This window comes from Thermobia domestica, chromosome 13, assembly GCF_964235325.1.
Source record: "Thermobia domestica chromosome 13, izTheDome1.hap1.1, whole genome shotgun sequence".
NCBI lineage: Eukaryota > Metazoa > Arthropoda > Insecta > Zygentoma > Lepismatidae > Thermobia > Thermobia domestica.
This window is the reverse complement of record NC_137466.1, coordinates 14,019,774-14,041,975: the sequence shown is the minus strand read 5'-3', so window position 1 is coordinate 14,041,975 and position 22,202 is coordinate 14,019,774. Positions and strand designations below refer to the sequence as shown.

At 35.1% G+C, this 22,202-nt stretch overlaps 1 protein-coding gene across 1 annotated transcript in view; it reads right to left on the bottom strand.

Moving 5' to 3' along the window:
- Positions 1-575: 575 nt before the first annotated feature.
- Positions 576-22,202, bottom strand: part of LOC145668020 (dual specificity protein phosphatase 3-like) — a 33,266-nt gene continuing 11,639 nt past the window's right edge. The window contains exons 4-5 of the mRNA XM_081735485.1: positions 16,863-16,974; positions 576-1,102 (exon numbers count right to left, since the gene is read on the bottom strand). Of these exons, the coding sequence (XP_081591611.1) occupies positions 1,009-1,102; positions 16,863-16,974 (206 nt within the window). The 3' untranslated portion in view covers positions 576-1,008. The remainder of the gene's footprint in view (positions 1,103-16,862; positions 16,975-22,202) is intronic.

The following is a 22,202-nucleotide window of genomic DNA, read 5'->3' as shown; positions in this document are numbered from 1 at the left end:
GCATGTTTGACTTGACCAATAAAAAAAATCTCTGTTCAATAGTGTAATATTCACTACTCCATGGTACAGATTTGTACCGTAAGTCCCCAAAGGGTTAATTCACATATAAATACTATACATTATAAACTAATCCTATCATTTCTGGAGTTCACTTCAAGTTAGATACCCACTTCCTTGCCTGCTAGTGATCTATCATTAGTTTAAAGCTCTTGCATTCTCATAGCCTTTGGGTGATGTGGGTGTTGTGTTGCCTATAAGGAAGAGTAATTCAGTCAACTTGAGGCTGGCCCGCAACCAGAGGGGGCTAGTGGGGCCTGGTCCCCTAAACTTTTCGTGGCCCTTCCAGACCTCAATACAAAATGCTATTATTAATACAAAAGGTACAATTTAGATATTTGTAAGAGAACTTTTAATGACTTGCCCCCCCCCCTAACATTTTCACACACACCCAAATCTCTGTGGCTGGTTTCGGGCCTGACTTAGGGATTATTGCAGGCAGTATTTTCCGTCATAAATTGCACTTTTTAAAACCACGAAAAGGGATTTTTTTTATATATATAAATGAATATGACAAATGATAATGGTTTCACTTTATTATATACAATATTAATATTAAAGGTATTATTTTTCATTAAATTTACCATTACAAAATCAACAATTCTTCTCCATGCAAATGAACATTTAATTATGAACATACTTACAGTATTATCTGTTGCACATTTTAATATTTATAACATCAAAATACAACCATATAACGAGACAATAAATGATATGTATTTAATTTGCTAGGCAAATGTTGATTCAAATGTTTGTACTAAAATCACGCAAAATACCAGGGACTTTTGTAGAAAACAACTTGGTATTTCTAGACACGTATTTGTTAGTTTCATGTGTAACATTTTCATTTACATTCTTTTCTAAGTCTTTGTGTCTTTGAAGATACTTTGAAGTCTTCTTCACCTGATTTCCACGTTTGTAATTAGTTGTAGAGACAGTTGAACATATTGTTTATGACCTTCCTCTCCTCTGGTTTAAGAGAGTTTCATTGAGGTCGCATAACTGCCGCAAAAATCCATCATTTGGAATTATCTCTCTTTTCGACCTGAAAGTAAAAAGACATAGGATTTTAGGTCATTTGCTTCGAACCATCACAACAAAATTTCGGAAAACCATAAATAGCAGTTACATCAAGTTTGCTTCAAATTGGACAAAGCATTCCTAGGAATGAAACTTTGTAGATGGAGAGATGAAATCATGCAAGATATTAAGCTTGTCACGGTAACCATAAGTATTGTAAGGATATCCCACCTTTTAGTATGAGCACATTTTACATCTATATAGCATGTGCTATTGTTTAAAATGATCAATACAAACAGACGATATATATAAAATAAACAGGAAGACCGAAGCAGCACGACGGAACCCGGGGAGGAACGAGTTACCGAGAAATCACCTATAAAAGTGGACCTGAAGAAAACCGAAATATCAGTTGATCACTGATTGCATAACCTACACTCGCTCCTGAGGTCGCCCTGTACGAAGGAGTATTACCTTGCCTAAATCCCTGGAGGCTTCCATGAGCTAAGGGGATTCCCAACTATAACCTAAACCTCGGGAGGCTGAAATGAGTTAAGAAGGTTACCAAGAGTAGCTTATCCTAAAGTCAGTACAGACACCCTGGAGGCTGCCATGAATTAAAGGGTTCCCGTGCAAAAGTATTTCCTTCCTTCACCTTTACTAGTAATAAGGAAAAACTCTGATTTGTCCTCTTTGTACTTACAAAGAAGTTTTGTAAAATTTATAAATAAATTTGGTAAATGGTTAAATCTCGAACTATTGTTGTCTCTACCAAAAAGACATTACAATATACATACTTAAGTATTGAGTAGCTAGCAAATACTGAAATGTTGCTCATACATTGCTTTAATTAATGTATTTTCGTTTCTAGCTCTGTGATCTAGAAGTTACAAAGATTTTTTCGTTATTTGAAAGAAAACTATAATCAAATTTACGAATTGACTCTAAAAATTTACCAGTTAAAGGAAGAATGTGATTTACCGGGCACCAATGAACTTTGGAACGTCTGTTGCCTTCTATAGAAAACGAACAATTCCATTACTAAAATAATTATTTCACAATATCCTTTTCTCAGAAAGTGCTCTTTCTACATACTGAATACAAAGCTAATTTCCTTACAAATATTCTTGATATTTCCATTAATAATTTATGTAAGGGCTTTCAAGCCATCACATGAACAGAAATGAACCACGTCATCAATATGAGCAATTACGAAGTTGAAAGAAATTGATGAGACAAAGAGAGAGAGAGACGATCCACGTGTTGCATAACCCACCTTGAAGTCATGTACCTTCCGTGTTTTTAGTTAAATGTCATTTACACGCTTTTTGCTTAAACTCAAAAAACAAATACTACCAAAATTCTTGCCCGCAAATGAAATTAACTTCCGAACACGTTTTGCTTAAAATTTCAACCTGCTAACCACCATATATAACATCTATTTTCGTCACAAATGCAGAAGGTGCTAGTTTAAACACACCATTTAATTTTTAAAAACAAAAAAGGATAAAAATTACGCGTGCTAAAAAAGGCTAAACCAAACCCCAGAAATAATAATATAAAAAACTAACAAAACCCTGGAGATGAAAAAAATTCAAAAATTCAACAATAAAATTTCTTTAAAAATTACGCGTGCTCATTAACAAACTAATTACCCTAACATACAATAAAACTTCGCTCGCTTCTTAAAATAAAATACCAATTTAACAACATAAAACGCATAAACCAAATACATCTTTAACTCAATACAAAAATAACTTCTACTACAATCCTTTCTTTATAATTTACCCTACCAATTGTCCAAAATTCATTTATTTTATTTCTAACTATACAAATACAAGCTACATTCAAATAGTATTTTTAATAAAGGAATAACTTATTGAATCATAAATCTATTAACATAAAATCATTTAATAACACTAATTTCCTACTTTTTAAAATTTACAAAACTCAAATTAAAAGTTAATAACGTTACTATTTCATCTCTAGTAACCATTTTACAATAAATGGTACCGCCTCAGAAGAGATTACATGAATAATGTAAATAACAACAACAAAAAAATCTTACTCTACTTTCCTATTTACTAAAATAGGCTAGTTAATTTATATGTCAAGTTGTTGGACACAAATCACTAGAAAACTAGATTTGCATATTGTACAGATAAATATTTCTATGCATTTCCATTTCTTTCATTAGTTTATTTTACATCAATTTATGTTACTAATTCTCAGCTCTTACCCCTTTGCCTTTATAATGCTAACAGCGAAATTAGCAAATATTGGATTTGAAGCAAGGATCTTAGAACACAGAATGAGAAAACACATTTCTTTGTTGTTTCGTCTATTTATCAATGAATCACAGAGACATTATTTTACATTTGTACTACATTATACACTCTCTTTCCCTTATTATTATTATTATTATTATTATTATTATTATTATTATTATTATTATTATTATTATTTTGGAATGGAAAAATCAAAGTCTTATAAGAAGGGTAACCATAAAGCATAGAAAAGTAGTAAAAGCATAATGAGATTTTCCACCTATGGTTGGTACCATATCTGTGATTTTGATCACTTTACATATCCAAATTTGCGAATCTTATAAGTATAATAAAGCATAATTTACAGAAATAAGGCATAAAGCATAATGCTTAATGCTTTTTATTCAAGAACCCTGTGTATGTGTACAACAAAGAAAAATATGTTAGTATATTTTGTGCTAAAGAAAAGGTTATCAACAAAGGCTGTTATCAATGTTGTAAACAATGGAAATCAACTGTCAATTGCCTTTACGCGTAACAATGGAAAGTTCGAATTCCTCCTCTCTTCGTACCTTCCGCTCAGAAGGATTTTTTTGTTTCCTCACCTTGTGTTAAAAGGCAGGCAAGATTGGTTGTGCTTATTCCAAGATGTCAAAATCAAAAGTATATGCTTCTCAGAGAGTAAGAGAATTCTCAACTGACTAAAGGCGGTAATCTATTTTGTACTCTTTGTTCTGAATTCATTGAGATGTCTGCTGTGCATCTACGAGTTTCTTCTTCGAAACACTGCTTAAAGAAAACTGCACAAAATGAGGGTGAGTCCTTAAGCAGCGGCAATAGTTTGGTCATCATTCTTCTTCAATTGTTGCAGTGCATGGGCACCAACCAAAGAGAGCATAAAATATGGTTACAGCATTTCTAGCAGCTGATATCCCTCCTTATGTTTTTAGAAATAAAGACCTCAAAAATTGGATTCAATCATCTATTAATATTGTAACATAGTACATTAAGAAAATATGAATATAATTGTGCAGATGATGATCTGAAAGAAGCAAAATCGAAGTGTGAAGGAAAGTACGTATGTTTCTGTGGTCGTTGACGAAACTACTGATATTAAAAACAGTAAAGTTGTAAATGTACTTGTCTGTCCACTTGGTGAATTTGCTGAATGGTTTCATCAGGTTTCGAAAACGGTGCAACGCAGATGTGATAGTAGACACTGTACTTGAGATATTAAGTGATATTTGTGTTAATCGAAGGCAGTTTGTAGTTGTAATATCTGATAATGCCCCGTACATGAAAAACAATGCTATGCGCTTAGCTGCAGTTGCTACTAGACTAATGCATTACACTTGCTGGGCACATGTCATTCACTTATGTGCGGAAGAGATTAGAAATAATCTGAAACACCAGCCAGTCGGTAAAGGCTGTTGAACCTCTTTTGGGAAGCAGAAAAGATCACCAATTTGCCTCCAGTGCCAGTAATTACCCGTTGGGAACTTGGCTCCAGGCAGGAAAATTTCAGCACATTGCGGAAGTGGATAGAAGAGGAAGATGTGCTGTCTGTAAGCAGATAAAAGTTTCAGAAGCTTATAGTGTGGATACAAGTCAAGTGTGGCTTATTCTTTCATGAGTTCAAGAATTCTTGAAACTTCTGGAGTGCAGTGCAAAAAGCTTGAATGTTATACGAGTGGACATCACGTTGCTACCAAATTTCGGAAACATGTTCAGTGTCTGGATCCTACTCGCGCAAATCCAAATATGTTTGCAGAAGGTATACCGAAAGAATTGAAGCACCTCTCTCAGGTGGATATACCTTTGGAAGAATTATGCATGTATCATGCAATTCTTCAAGACGAAATTACTTCCGTTTCTCCCTTTTTGTTTTGGAGAAAACACCTGGATAAAATGCCAAATTGATGAGTACTTTGGCCATCAAAGCATTAACCATGCTTTCTTCTAGTGTTTGAAGGCAGCTTCTCCACTCTAAACTGGATTTTAAATCCACTCAGCTCTTCGTTACGGAAGAAAATCTTGAAGCTCGCTTGAGGCTTGCTTTTAATAAGGGAGCTAACAGGAACACTGACACCATCGACGATAACGGGGCGAAGAAGGTTGGACACAAGAAAATAAGACTTTTGTTTTCAAATATTTGTATTCTCTATTCATGTTGACATTTTGAGTGCAATTTGTTTGAATTCTGAAGTATGTTGCATTGATGTCAACTGTATAAAACATAAAATTGGTTGCCCTACTCATAAGGAACTTATATATGAACCAATAATAAGTGTTAAAACAGGAGAGGAAATGGCAGAAAAGAGTGAAATTGGAAAGGAAGTTCGAAAGTGGTATCTCTGGCAAACAATACCGGTATTTAATATCTATCTAAAACAGTGAAAAAGAGCCTATAAAGTGAAGACGCCATTTCAGTAGGAGGTAGAATGATTAAGTGTATCCGATTTGAAGATAATATCGCGCATGTTGTGGAATCTGAAAAGAAAATCAATAAGATGTTAGAAAGCTCGAGAAAGAGCTGTGACGAATATGTGATGAAAATAAATGTGAGAAAGACAAAAGCCGTGGTAATTGGAACAAAGCAGTCGGTGTCAAATATACAAGTAAGAGAGGACAAAATAGAAAAAAGTGACTTGCAATATTTATTATGAGTGATGATATGAAGTGTGAAAATGAAATAAAAGCTAGAATAGGAATTGCGAAAGGAGCCTTTAAGAGGAAGAGACAAAACATTGAGAAAAAGATTCATAAAATGCTTCGTCTGCTGTATTGTACTGTATGAGTCAGAAACATGAATATTACGAGAAAATGATGAAAAACAACTAGAATCTTTCGAAATGTGGATGTGCAAAAGATGGAGAAAATTAGGTGGTTCGAGCGGAAAAGGAATGAGAAGGTGTTAGAAATGGTAGTGAGAAAAGAACACGTTTAGATATTATTAAGAAGAGGATGAGAAACTGGTTGGGACTTTGGCTTAGAAGGAACTGTATCATAAGGGATGTGTAAGAGGGTATGGTGATAGGAAAGAGAGAGAGGGGGTTAAGGAGGATACAATCGATGGACGATATCAAAACAGAAAAGTCTTCATGAAGACGAAGAGGTTAGTGAAAAACCGTAGAGCATGGAAGCCTCTGAGGTCCGGCCAGTGACATGTCAAAAATGGCAGAATATGTATGGTGATGATGAATTAATTGGGTTTTCTGCATTTTTTGGAAAAGTAGACATAGCTTTTACACTCCTGCGTATCACTTCATTGAGAGTAATAAGATCTATCAATTCGTATATGTATCTAAATTTAGGATAATATTCTTCGCGTTAAATGCTAATAATATTGCAGGAATTATAAGAAACATGTAAGTCGTGAAGAAACAAAGGAAAACTTGTGAAGGAGTTCACGTTGCACAGAACGTGAATATAACTGATTTCATAATAGTCCAAGCGCGAAATATTTGGAATTGTGCCTAAAATTCAGTCGGTGCTTCACTCTTTTTGGAACCGAAGATTTGTACTATTGTTATTAGTGGTAAGCGTAGAAGAAGACAGTTAACGGAATTAATACGTCAAAACGACTGATGATTGAAAGTTGTTGATTTGGGAACAGTTCCAACATTCTTCCGCCACCTACAAATCTGTGTGCTATTGGCAGCCACTCGCTCAACGCTTCCTTCATCCTTGACAGTGACTTTCATGAATTACATATACAGTGTTAGGTGTCACGTGACAACCCTGCTCCATTTTCCTTCCAAGTTTTAATCTATTTATTAGGCAAAGGTTAGATATTGTCATGTTTATCCTTGTTTTACGAGTCTTACACATTCATTTCTCGCTCTTTCATATTACTAATACACACACACACATTATATATATATATATATATATATATATATATATATATATATATATATATATATATATATATATATATACGAGGGGAAATCAAAAAGTAAAGAGACTTGAAATTTCCCGCACTAGGGTTTTGGTAACACTGCTAGCAATCAGCGTTGAATTAGTGTCGTATGCAACACTTCTATGCAACGTGTCACTCTTATTCCCGCGTTAGTCGTTGGAGTGTAGCAGACCGTTCAAACCGTTAAACATGCAGCTCCATTGTCGATCTGCACCAAGGAGGAAATGAGAGCAGTGATTCGCTTTTGGTTTGCGGAGATATTAAACCTGCGGAAATTATTCGTTGAGTGCGAGCGCAGTATCATGACAGATGTTTATCGCGATGCAAGATCTACGAATGGATAGAGAGTTTCAAACAACCAAGAATTTCTTTATGTGACGAGGAAAAATCAGACAGGGCATCGACATCAACGACTGGGGACAATTTGAAAGTCATTCAGGGTATGGTGATGGAAAAGAGACGAATCACAGTGGACGAAATCGCCAAGTGATTTGCCTGACTCCAAGTGATTTTCATATGTTTGAACTATTGAAGGAAGCGCTCAGGGGAAAGAAGATTTGCAACCGATGCAGAAGTCATTGATGCGGTGCAAACTTGGGTACAGGTGCAACCGACGGAGTAAAAAAAAAAAACTTGGGAAAAGTGCTTTAAAGTGCAGGAAGATTATGTGGAAAAATAACGCATGTTTCAGTTTCCTATCGTTAGAATAAATGTACCTTTTCTCAAGTAATTAGACTACCTTATTTATGACCCTAAATTGGAGCTACATTTTTGAAACATAGAATCTTTACTCTTCCATAATATACAATTTATAAACTTTAGTACGATTGACAAACAGAGATCAATTTATTTATAAATTTGAAGAATGACATGTCTAGAAACCAAACCCCAAAATCGACATAGGTCTAACTAAAGGCACTCACTGGATATTATGACAAAAATTAAGTGTTTTCTTACAAACGATTCAACGTCTTAAGGCAAGGTACCATGATTACTCAGAGCACTTTACCAGAACCGAAAATTTAATATTACTTTCGGTTTCAATACTGATTTCCAGAGAGCAGAAACAGTAAGATACAAGGTGTGTGAGAAACACAATGAGACTGGCAACACTGCGGGCGATCTGGCAACGTTGTGTCTACCGGCCTGTGCTTGACCGGTTTCTTTATCCCTTCCACTTCCTCAGTCGGGAAGCCTTATTTGCACACCGCCTGGTGTATGTATCGAAATCGAAAAGAATCGATCTTCGTCGACACTGAAATTTCCGATGTTGCCAAGTGTACTGTTAATACCATCGCAACCACGTAAACTTGAATTATGGAGAAGGACCTTCAAGTACCGATACCTCCTTACTTAGAAGGTATAGAAGATATTAAAGACTGCAAGAACTTTTACACATATGAAATATCAACTTCAACTTCACAGCTTGAGAGTGAGGTTCGAGTGAGTTCGAATTCCATTTCTTATTGTGAGCGTGAGGTCGAGTGATCTTGAGTTCAGGTGAGTTTGAATGAACGTGAGGTCGAATTCCATTCCTACCATGAGCGTGAGGTTGAGTGAGGTCGAGGAAAAATGAACTCCTCGGTCACATTGAAGAGTCAGTTCATTTATATAGAAAAGAATATTTAAAATAATGACTTATTCTCGAATTTTATTATACAGTAGTTTGGTGTTACAATGCGTATAACTAGTTAAATGTTATTTGGAGAAAACGGTTACTGGTTAAAAACAAGCAGCTCTAGCGTTGTTAAAGAATATTAAAGAATTTAAGTTCGCTTAAATAAACCTTCTATTTTATTGTGATGTACACAACCTGTAATTCATCACGTATTATTTTATGAATGAAGGAAAAAAACTATTGGGCAGTACCTGTACCTAGGTACAGAAAATGAGTACCTAACCCAACACTGCGTAATGGTGACTCGTAAATACAATGTAAGTAACTAACAAAATTCATTATCACTCTAAATATCAACCATTGACACTTAGAATTAAGATTTCACAATGCAAGGGTTTGCTTGCTGCTTTTTGACCGAAGCAAAGAGGAGGTCCAGATCCGACTTACTCGACATGTGTGTTGTCTGTCTGTATGTCTCACGATAACTTTCGAACGCATTAACCGTTTCAAATGGAACTTTCACAGATTGTTTATTGGTTCAAAGTACAGGTCAGGTTCGTTGGGCAATAAAATCGAACAAAAGGGAGGGGATGAAACCCTCCTCTAAAGGGGCAAAAATGTACAAGAAAACGAGATAATTTCAATTAAAAGCTAATTATATTGAGTTTTTTCTCCTGTAAGAGCTTTCTACTTGTGTAAACGTACTTCGGGGATTGTGAGCTATTGGTTGTGACAAATCGGACAAAAACGTCGCCAGACGATTAAAAAAAAAAATGAACTCGGCTTAACGTAACGTATTTCTATAGAGCTTTAATTTTCACCACAAGATGGCCCTTTTATATAGATCTGTTTTGAATGGACGTGTTGAGATAAGCATAGAGGGTCTACGCTCTACATTTCTTTACTTGAATAGATGGCGAGTTGTACATGTACTGCAAACTATACACGGTATAGGTACCGGCTTTATGAGAAAATGCTCGAATCAAAGTAAGATCTTTGTTGTAGTCTGATCTATAGGTTTTGAAGTGGGTTTTATTGTTTTTTTGTTTTTGTTTTGTTTTACCCGAAATAAAATATGTTTTCGGAGGAAAACTTCACCAACCCTATTTCTGAAACTAACACATCAATTTTACTGAGGCCAGTTATACATATAGTGGATCAAATAAGCCAACGCTTCCCGGAAAGAATGTTTGAAACAAAATAGTGTTTATTAATATCCAACAAACGGCGGAATAGTTTAGAATGGGAACTGATCTATCTAAAGCAACAGGGAGGGTAACAAATCGAAACCCCAGAATAATACTATCGTAACTCGAAATATACCTCGTTACAAACCAACCAAACAGACGGTTTGTTTGTGATAGTTTCCGTCCTTCTTAGAATTAGGCTATAAGTTTAAGCGTAATTCTTTGAAAACCGAGGAAACTATTCAGTATTCTTATCAAAAACATTTTTTTTTTTTTGATTAAGCTGTAACCTGGGCCATTTCGAGTTACGACAGTATTATTCCAGGGGCGCGATTTGTTTAATTGCGTGATTTCAATCATTTATATGCTAAGACTCACACACTTTGCTTGTGAATTGTAGTAAAAAAGAATTTAATTTGTGCTGCATGTACCTTGAATGCACTTCATAGAGATCTCGATATAGGTATAATTTAAAAGACATTATGAAACGGAAAACCTAGCGTCAGTCTCCATTACAGCTTGTGTTTCAGAGAGCGAGATTGAAGTCTGCTGTTACGTAGAATAAAATCGATACATTTTTAAACCTTTCTAGTACTACTACCTCCAGCAATGTAAAATAATACGAGATTATATTTTCTTCCACTTTTAAATACAGTTTCGTAATCTTGGTAACTATATAAATATATTTCAATTTCCGCACGTATGCTTTCAGTACAAGTGAACAGAACCGTGCGTGGCACTTTAGGAATTTAGTTAATTCTTTAAAAAAAGACAAAATCTAGAAATATCATTCCTCGTATCATAAGTGTTTTTAATTTACTATTTCTGAAGGAAATTGGTTTAAGTTTACCTAACCCGAAGTCAATATCTTGACAATGTTTTACTTAAAGTAAAATTTGTAAATGGTTTGTTTGAGCATTGCCCTTAAATACAAGGGGAAGTTTATTGTGAGATTCCGGTTATAGAGGAGGGTTACCAAAGAGTACGCACGCCCTAAGAGCGCGAAGTGCCAATTACGCTGAACTGGTAACACACAGAATTATTATTGCTACGCTGTTTGATGTGTTTGTGTGAAAGTTGATACGAAGAAAAGCGAAGTTAACGTTTCACTGCAAACAGAAAATACAACTAAAAATATCTTTTCTGAATTCTTGATGTAATATTTTAGTACTCTTAGTTAAGAAATTATTCTGATATAGCAACTAACTACAGTACCCTTGTTGTATGGCAGAAAACATGAATGCAGATAGAATTGCTTAACATGGCTTTGTTTCGGGGATCTTGCATGTGCAGCCACATGGATGAATTTTACTCGAGTCGACTGCTGTTTCCCAAAGAGTGCGCGTTAGTGAGCTACAAAAGGATGCGCGTGTTAGTGAGTTACCAAAGAACGCGCGCGTACTCTTTGGGAGAATTTCTTTGAGTGTGTGTGTGGGTGGCGGCATTCATATTACAGACTATGTGGTTCTTCTCATCAGTTACTCTCGGAGTGTAATCTGATGTTTGAATGGATTGTAGAATTATTTGCAATTGTATGACTTCGATTCAAGCACCAACTGTACATCATCTATAAGAAGTATTTTAAATTCACAAAATTTCTTAAATTACAATGATGATGTGGTGTTCTGCCCGAAGGTAGGCCTTTGGTTCATGGTAGTTTGCTATTGCCTTTCATAGTATGATGATGATGTCCTAAGAAGTGAGGAAATAATCAAAATGAAGATTCTGGAAGTGTTCTGGAGGAAGATGCTGAGCGAAATATGGCTTCGATTACGATTGAAATGAATTTTTTTTAAAAAAAAAGAGAGAGAGAGACTAAAGGTGTTGCTCAGGATTTTTTTCCAGTTGGTGGGATAATGTAATGAAACCACGAACTAAGAATTTTAAAAATCGTCATTAATTTTACTCATAAAAATCATAATTTGTGGGTGAAACTGAACGAAGATTTTCTTTAATATTTTAAATTTCGTGTACGTTCATAACATAATTTTTAAAACCACATGGACGTGTAATAAAGAAAATGTTGGAAGCAAAAGCAAAATAGTTTAGAATCACCTGTAGTTACATAATGTAGTGTTTATTAGTAGTAATTAACATTTTGAATAAAATTACGAACAATTGGAAGCAAAGCTTAGGGTAAATTAAAGTTTAAAATCCTTTTTATTTTTACATCGTTAGTTAAGAACATTTTTCAGAACATGTGTTTTTTTTTTTTTTTTTTTAACTGAAGTCTTATAATTTCGTTACACCATGGAGAAAGGAAACGTTTTAGACCTACAGAAGCCGCAACAACAAGCACGTCTGTTCATCCTAAATACATCATTCCTCTTCCGAAATCAAAAAGTTTGCGACAAATTGCACGTACCAAATGTCGATCTGAAATTTTTACTATTTCTCAAGTTTCTTCAGAGCAAACGAGTCAAAGGAAATGTTAAGTCAAAGAGAAAATTCTTTGATCATCCCGATGAACTATCTACTTCAAGAAAGAAAACTGCAGCTGAGATCAACCAAAACTTCATGCGCAATGTGTCACAAATTGAATGAAGAACCAATTGACGAAGACTGGATTCAGTGCATTAATTGTGAACGATGGTGACATGAGCAGTGTTCGTCTTACGAAGAGGTTTGGGATTCAAGTATGATAGGTGTTGAATGCGCCCTCTTAGGGACAGCAAAACGCACTCTTTGGGGCACTGGTCCTTAAGAGTACGCATTTCGGTTTTTTAACTTTTTAACGTATATCACCATTTCTACATCTAGTTTAAAGTTTTCGATTTCTTACGATGTAGCCGAAACTTCAAATAAAATTATGTACAATTTATATAATTTATGCTTCATTACTTTCGGAGCTTTTTGAAGATGAATATTAAGTGCGTGCTCTTTGGTAACCTTCCTCTATAATCGCTTATTATGGCAAGGGTGTAGATGACTTATCCAACACCGACATTGGTAAAGGTATCGCAGTCGTGAGCCGAAACTAGTCAAAAGTTAAAAAAAAAAAAAAAAAAAAAAGAATGCCGTAGTTAAATGTTTTTTTACATGCCTACAAGTACATCCGTGAAAAATAGTGGCCTTTACTAAAAAATCACTTGATTGTTTAATATCATATCTTTTATTGTCCAATTCTGGGCTAACCTATTGACTGGCAAGAGCAAACTGAATGAGTGTAAAACGGTACAGGAGCAGACGGAATTTGTTTTTCTTAAGTATAAGCGTCTACTACTTCGAAAGAAAATAACCTAACTTTACGTACGTAACCTAAGTCAGTATTTTCCTGATTCACATCTGCGGAACCTTTGCCCCGATGTTAACTTAGGATTGGTATTTTGTTCAATTTTTGGCACTTATAATAAAATTTTCAATGTTCCGGGTATGGTGGATCAGTTATCTACATCCTAGTTATATATATATATATATATATATATATATATATATATATATATATATATATATATATATATATATATATATATATATATATATATATATAACGTTTATACGAACAGGGTATTCTGTCTCACTTAAGACGGATTTATGAAGTATAGGCTTGGTAATTTTCTAAATAGTACAGTCTTGGACAAAAAAGGGACAACCGCAATTTTTGATCCATGCCCACCAAGAACAAGGAAATCTAAGAAGGAAAACAATGACATTTAGTTGAAGAAGAGCTAGTACTACAAATAAATGTCAATGACTCAATACTTCACACAAAATTCTAATAATCCCGGGGAGAATAAGACCGGGTGTCCCCTTTTTTGTCCAACACTGTATAACCCCTTTAGTACATTTTACTCTTGTAATTTTAAATTGGTGTAAAAGTGCTTTTTAATAATAATAATAATATAATTATGTAATAATAATAGCGCTTGTCTCATAATGTCTTCAATAAATTAACATATGGGATAATGCTAAAGTGCATTAAAGAAACTTCTCAACCTCAAGACATAAATTGCATGCTATGAGTGTGTTTACTACAATTCACATCAAAATTTGTAGATCCTTTTTCCAATTAAAATGATTGAAATCACTTACCAAGCACCTTTTGAAATATAGTATTTTAACTGCCATGGCCCAAGCATCTTCTCGGTTATTTCGGGGAAATTAATTATTTCGTTTTGTATATTGGAAAATGCTTCTCTCATTAAGTAAAAAGATCACTCACTGTGGGCTTAGCTGTGGTTGCGATGGTATTAACAGTACACTTGCCAACATCGCAAATTTCAGTGTCGACGAAGATCGGTTCTTTTCGATTTCGGGTGTGCAAATAAGGCTTCCCTCCTCAGTCCGAGTTACAACTCCGTACTAGAGACCTGCATGGGCCGGGCTTGGGCGGGCCGACACTGATTTATCTTCAGGTCGGGTCGGGCTGGGGCCAATTAATTGCAATTCTTTAATAATAATAATTGACTTTCGTTAAACGATAATTGGAATAAAGCCTAATGTTGAAGAACTGTGCCCGTGAAAAATGTTACTAAGAATGCAATAGTTATTTACAGTTTGTGTTCCTTAGCGGCTCCACTTTCACTATAGAGGATTGCAGGCATTGCGCGTTAAATTGAGCTCTGACCTTGACCTTCACTGAACACAAAATATGAAAATAAGGGCTGGGAAAGTTTTTCCTGTCTCTAAACAATATTGCCAACTTCACTTTATGCTAAAAATCAATTAAGTTAGATTGTTATTACAGGAAATGGAGATTTTGTTCTCTCGATGACAGGCGAAGTTCTAGGAGGGAATGGTACCATTCGGAAGGCAAGCGTCAGGTTGTGAACCAAAGTTTAGAAAATGTTTCTGAGGATTAGGTCAAGTTTAATACTATATTTTGAGAAGGATTGGGGCTCGAGCTAAAATTTGTAAAAATTACCCGGTCAGTGGTAATTTTCGGGCCGGGGTCGGGCCAAAAACTTTTAAAATTTATCCGGTCCGGGTCGCTTGGGTCAAGAAGTTTAAAAAACTTATAGGGCTGGGCCGGACTCGGGCCGAAAATCTCCCAAACTTTTCGGGCCCGAGCTGTTTCGGGGCTAGGTACATTTGGGCTGGATTGCGACAGGCCGAAAAATTCGGCCCGTGCAGGTCTCTAATCCGTAGAGCTAACACATTATTCTTGACAGCGCCATCAGTGAAGTTGTGTTTTTATTGTCTGTTACAGAAATGTAGCATCGGAATTTAGAGCAACGTTGTGCAATAAAGTTTTGTGTTAAACTTGGTGAATCCGCGAGTGTGACTTTTGAAAAGTTGAAACAGGCCGATGAGGAACATTGCTTATCAAGAACACAAGTTTTGTGCTGGCACAAATCGTTTTTGGAAGGCCGAGAACACGTTGAAGATGAACCTCGCTTAGGGAGACCTTCAACTTCAAAAACTGGCGAAAACGTTGATCGTGTGAGGGCTCTTGTGAGATCAGACGGTCGTTTGATAATAAGGATGATGAGTGAACAGTTAAATTTAAACACTTTCACCATACATCGAATTTTGACAGACGATTTGAACATGCGAAGGATTTGTGTTGAAATGTTGCCGAAAAACCTCACAACTGAACAGAAGGACAATCGAAGAAACATGTGCGTTGATCTTCTTGAGAGGATTGCCAATGACCAAGAATTCTTCAATTGTGTGATCACAGGTGATGAATACTGGATATTTGAGTACGATCCTGAAACAAAACGGCAAAGCGAAGAGTGGCACATTTCGTTATCTCCTCGGCCGAAGAAATGTGGAATGAGCAAATCAAAGATGAAGACGATGCTAATTTTTTTTTTTTTTTTTTTTGACAGTAAGGGTATCGTACACAAAGAATTTGTTCCACCAGGACAAACTGTCAACCAAGTGTTTTATAAACGTGTCCTTTAAAGGCTCAGGAAAAGAGTGATTCGTATGAGACCAGACATTGCAGAGAAGTGGATGCTTCATTATGACAATGCCCCGTGTCACACGGCCATTTCCATCAGTGAATATTTGACCTCAAAACGCATTACTGTTGTTCCTCAACCCCCCTATTCACCTGATTTGAGTCCTTGTGTCTTTTTCCTTTTCCCGAAATTGAAACATGTCTTAAAAGGACGTCATTTTGGACATTCAAAAGACTGTGACCAACCAGTTAAAAGCCATATCAGTTGAAAACGTGCAGCGCTGCTACCAAGAGTGGGAATAACGACTCTGCCGGTGTATATCTGCCCAAGGGAACTACTTTGAAGGGGATAACATTGTTGTTTGAAAAACATAAAAACTTTAGTACAAAATCAGTCTCATTACTTTTCTAACACACCTCGTATATCGACATGCAATTTTTGTAATCAATTCAGCTTCCCAAAAGTAGGCTGTATCTCTTCCCTTAACCGTCTATTCAATCCAAAATTGGTTCAAATTAACCATCTCTGGTTGCAACCGTTATCACCATAGAACAAAAACAGTTAGCTATAAAAGTAATGGATTTTTGATATGGATTCAGCATCCGAGAACAGGTTCTATCTTGGATCCTATTAATCTATTGTAAACAGTATTTACAGACGTTTTCCTTGAAGTTTAAGTATTGAATTCCCATACTATGGAAGTCTACCGTAGTGTGACATGGTGAAAGGAAACTAACTTAAAAAAAAAACAAAAAAAGAGAGAGATTTCGGCTTTTAAGCAATATCCTGAACCCAAACATGTAAATCTTGAGGTTTCACTGGTAACAAATTGTAACGTTTATAGTAAACAAATTAAACAACGTGGCAGTAAACAATGTAAGTAAGTTGGTTACTGGAAATATCGTTCGTGTACTAGATTATAGTTTATCCTATTATTCTTACCTGACAACTTTGGTTGCCTCTTGTACAGTCATTCCACGTTTGAGCATCAGGAAGGCTAGCACAAGCGTCGCCGACCGACTGATCCCTTGTTGGCAGTGGACTAAGACTTTACCTAAACAAAAATGACATTGTCAATCATATAGAACATTTATAAAAGACAATCAAGTTTATCAAAGTAGCATAATACCATAATATTTCAATGTTCGTATTGATCACTGAAAGGCATAATTAAGATTTTTTTTTTTTTAAAAAAAAGTTCATGTTGTAATAAGTGAAGAGGAGAATCTCAGTTATGAACAGTGGTACTCTGAGGGATTCAATAATCTGCGTAAAGAATTTCAATATATCGCTTATCGCCAAATTATATATATTTTGTGTAGTATCAGATAGATTCTATCTGACACGACTCTATCTGATTCGTGTCAGATAGAGTAAATAACCCTATGTTATTTTAAACGCGCTATTACTTTTCCAATATGTAATGTAGGAAAAACAACACACAGACACACACACACACACACACATGTGTTGTTTTTCCTACATTACATGAACATTTATGAATTTGAGAGTTATAAGTGATTTTATACTTACATATTGAAAAAGTAATAGCGCGTTTAAAATAACATAGGGTCATTTATATTTACTCTATCTGACACGAATCTTCATACGAGTTTAAATAAGTAAGAATTCTTTCATTTTATTTAGGCGTTTAGTTCATATTTTGAAACGATGCAATGTGATATAAGTAATATGGTGCTTTACATTCAACATATTTTTACGAATACGCTATTGTCCTTGGCTCAAGTTAGGATTAAAGATTGCATGAGAGAAAGCAATTTACTGAACATGAGTTTTAAATGAGATTATTTTAGTATATGTGCTTTCATAACAAGTGCGTATCGTTTCACAGGATAAAGCTTAAGACTTCTAAACTATGCGAATTCAATACTCAAACTTCAAATAGTAGAATTATAAACTCCTGGTTACATTAGAAAAAAATAAAATGAAATATTTCAGTTTAATCCGACGATTATGCACTTTTAGGCCAAGGGAAACAATGATTAAAGGAAGTGAACGATTATGGAAGAATTAGTGGAATGAGAATTTGGGAGGAAACTGGAGTACCTGGAGAAAATCCACGGACAGTATGTGGCCCATCACATATACTTGGTCGGGGATCGAACCAAAAACCCCACACACTAGAGTTAAGTGCTGTTACTGAATCACCGTATCTCCCTTGGTTACAATAGAGTAATAACATCAAAGATATAATATATACGTTAGACGCAGGACTCACATCAAAAAGCAATTGTTGTTTTGGTTCTATGGGGATAAATGTTAAAACGAGAAGTTGTTAATTTTAATCATTTCCGAATTCAATATAGGGTTAAGGTAGAGATAGAACCTACTTTTGCGAAGCTGAATATATTGCAAAGAAAACTACATCTCGATATTTATCATTTTTGCTCTACGGAAATCTTATTGAAACTAGAAGTAGTAACAATTTAAATCCACTTGCGATGTTGATAGTGTTGCGGATTATGATAGTACGTTCTCTTGAAATCTTGAGTCGATTGCAAAAAGCAGCTTGTAACTGTTTATTACCATTTTTCTTTTATAGCGATAAATATTGAAACCGGAAATGATTCATTTGAATCACTTCCGGGTTCAGTATAGATTTAAAGGAGCAGATAGAACCTACTCTTGGGAAGCTGAAACATTTGCAAGAAACTCGATATCTCTTATCGTTTTTGAATTTACAAATCAGTGCCAGTATTGAAACCGGAAGTACTAGAAAATTGCAACAACTTCCAGTTATGATAGTGTGTTGCGGGTTGTGATATGTTTTCTTGACACTCTGAATCAACTGCAGAAAACCGCTTGTTGCTATACATGACCATTTTCGTCCTATGGCGATAGATGTTAACACTGAAATTGGTTAATTTTAACCACCTTCTAATTCAATAGAGGATTAAGGGAACAAGTAGTATCTTCTCTTGCGAAACTCAATCAATTGCAAAAAACTGCATCTTGATATCTCTTACCATTTTTGTTCAATGGAAATCAGTAACGAAACCGGAAGCAGTAGTAAATTTTAACTACTTTCTCTTTTGGCAGAGTATTCGGGATTGTCATGGTACGTTGCTTTGAGAACCTGAATCGTTTACCAAAGAAATCGTTCTCACTATCTGTTTCCGTTTTCTTTCTATGGCCATTAAGTTTGAAACCAAAAAGTATAATTTGAACCACTTCCGATTTGAATAGAGAAGATGGAACCTGTTCTTGGTACGCTGAATCGATTACAAAAATGTATCTCGATATCATTTACTATTTCTGCTCTGTTGAAATCCGTATTGGAATCGGAAGTTGTATTAAATTTGAACCACTTTCGGTTTCGATGGGCTTGATGGTCCTGGGTAGTTCTAGGTTTTCTAGGTTGCTGAATCGTTAGCGATAAACCACTTCTCGTTAAACCCTGAAATGACTACTTTGAACTACTTCCGGTTTGATATAGAGACTTAATGTAGGAGATCCTTGGGATTCTGAATCGACTGAGAAAATCGCGTATGGATATCTCTTACGATTTTTCCTCTGATATCTGTCGACAGACGGACGGACGGAAAAATTCGTTGTATAAGACTTCTGACACGCATAGCATAGTTTGGGAGTCTAATGAGGCAGATATGACAGAATCATACTTTAAATAATGTACACTCATGTCCAAAATTATTGTAGGATATCTATAAATATATTGATGTAGGAATATAATGTGATAACGAATTTTCCCGGTATTTCTTATAATGTTAGTATGTGTATAATGGGCAAAGACATGTATGTGGCAAATTTCATGTGAAAAGAGCAGAAAATAAGAACAATAAAACGAAAATAAAACTTTCTTGTCCAATTAACAACATTTTCTTTTACTCATTCTAGTTTTCGTATTTTAATTGTTTTCCTATGAAATTTACCACAAATATACATTTCCCGATTATACACATAATATCACTGTTACAAGTGCCCTGCAAAATCATTATCAAATTATATTCTAACAAGAAGACAGTTATAGATATGCGACAACCATTTTGGACATAGGTGTACATGAGGCAATGTAGGTGTTCAGTATAGAAAACTTGCATTTGGTAGTATGACACTACATTACTATATTATTCAGTAGGGTCATTTCAGACTTTGGCAGGTGTAGGGGGAGCCTGATTGTCTACCGACACAAAATTTCTATGTTTTTATATTAGTATGAAACTTATTTAAAAAAATACGTTTTTAAAACTCAGATAATAGGCAACTGTCCCTCGTGCCCTCTTTAATGACGGCCCTGAAATTATCTAAAATAACTTAAAGCTTGTAGGGAAAGTGAGGGACGAAATTAGCTCTTTGGCGTAGGTGTGAAAACAAGTGCCAGCTCGTCTGAATGCAGGTGAGACAGAGAAAAGACAAAGTTCTGCCAGAAATGTTTTACAAGTAATCTGAACTCGTATAGAGTTTAAGTGAGTCACACGTTTGTGTACGTGCAAGCAAGAAGGCAACTGCGAAGAGATCCCTGTTAGAACAAAATTAGCTATTTTGCTGCTCACGTCAGATTCACAATTGAAGTTCACAAGTACTATATAAATTTAAATAAGAATTCACTAACTCAGAATTTAATTAATTAAATACAATGATATTTAATTTTCAAGACAATGAAATATTTGTTAGTTTGCATATTTTGGAACAAGTGATATTACACCTTCAGTTGTTGTAATGGATAATTTCAATTCAACACCCGTGAAATAAAGTTAGGGTTTCTTTGAAAATTAATTATGATTACCGTTACTACAACAAGAATACAAGTGTATCTTTTATAGACCAGTACAACACATTTAATAAGTTTCGATGTTTTCGAAGTCTTAATACAATAACAAAAAGGTACAGAAAAATCAATGTTTTAATGATGAAAATTAGCTTTTTCACAACATTGTTTAGTAAGTATAACATTTTCTACTTTCTTCACTGTTATCATTATCATAATAGTCGGAAGCAAGTTTTCAAATGATGTCTTTTGTGGTGTAGAAAAAAAAAACACACTTCAAAAATTGTCTCTAGTTTTGAAATTTTACTGAAAGGTACCGTATTGAATTTGTCCGAAACTGGCAACATTTTTTTTTCAACTGAAGAAGCTAATGAGTTGACTAATATTTGAGGCAATAATTGAAATATACGCATTACTACAAATTATTTAGTTAAGTAACGTTAATTTTTATGAATCCAATATCTTTGCCAAGGTAGCTCACATGCACATGGTATAGTGCAATACTTAGTAGATTATATTTGCTATGAATTCTAATAACACCTTATTTTTGCAAAATTTCATGATAACAAGAGATAAGTGATTTACGCGTTTTAAAGTTTCCAAAAATAAATTCACATGAAACATACAGGGAATACAAGACGATACCGATTAATGCAAAAGAGAAAAAAAGTGATGATATGAGAGCTGCTTGAAAAGTTTCTGCATTTTTTCTACAAACTGCTACTAATACTCGCACTAGTGTTCTACTATTGTAAATCGCAAAAATGGACGATTCTATGTTCAATTTATATTTGATTGTTTATGTAAGGCTATTCATTTATTTTTTACATCAGTTTCAAGAAGTTTTTTGAATGAAAAATGAAAATTTCTTGTGAACATTTTGGGCAATGAAATTTTTATGATGCAAAAGAATGTATTGAGCGACTTTTATTGGCCTTTTAGGGATAAAGCATCATCTAATAGGGTTGCTCACAGTTGGTTTCCCGAATTCCAGTGTACTTGCACATTTTTCAGTAATGAAGTCGTGAAGGTCGTCCATCCGGTAATGCTGATGGCCTGTGGGAAGTGATTAAAAGACATTGACATTTGCGTGAGATTTAGGAATCCTTGAAGATTGACATCAAACCAATACATACGATTTTGCATAGTTACCTAAATGTACGGAAACTTTGAAACCGTTGGATCCCACACAACTTGACCCAAGCTGAGAAACAGGCTCGTGCCAATTTGTGTCGATAAATGTTAAAACAAAAAGAAAGAAAAATGAAATGAAATGTTTGAGTTTTACGTCCCACGCTTATGCCGGTTAGGCTAAAGGAGACGGTGATGATGAGTAATGAATGAAATGGTGGAATAAAGAAAGTAGGAAGAAACGGGAGAACCCTGAGAAAACCCACGCACACGGTGTTTGTCCACCACAAAGTTCACTTGGCGGGAGCAGGGTTTGAACCCGGGACCCCAAGCACCACAGGTGAACGCTCTACCACTGAGCCACCGCAAAAAAGAAAGAATTCAAATTTGGTGTCTATATGGTT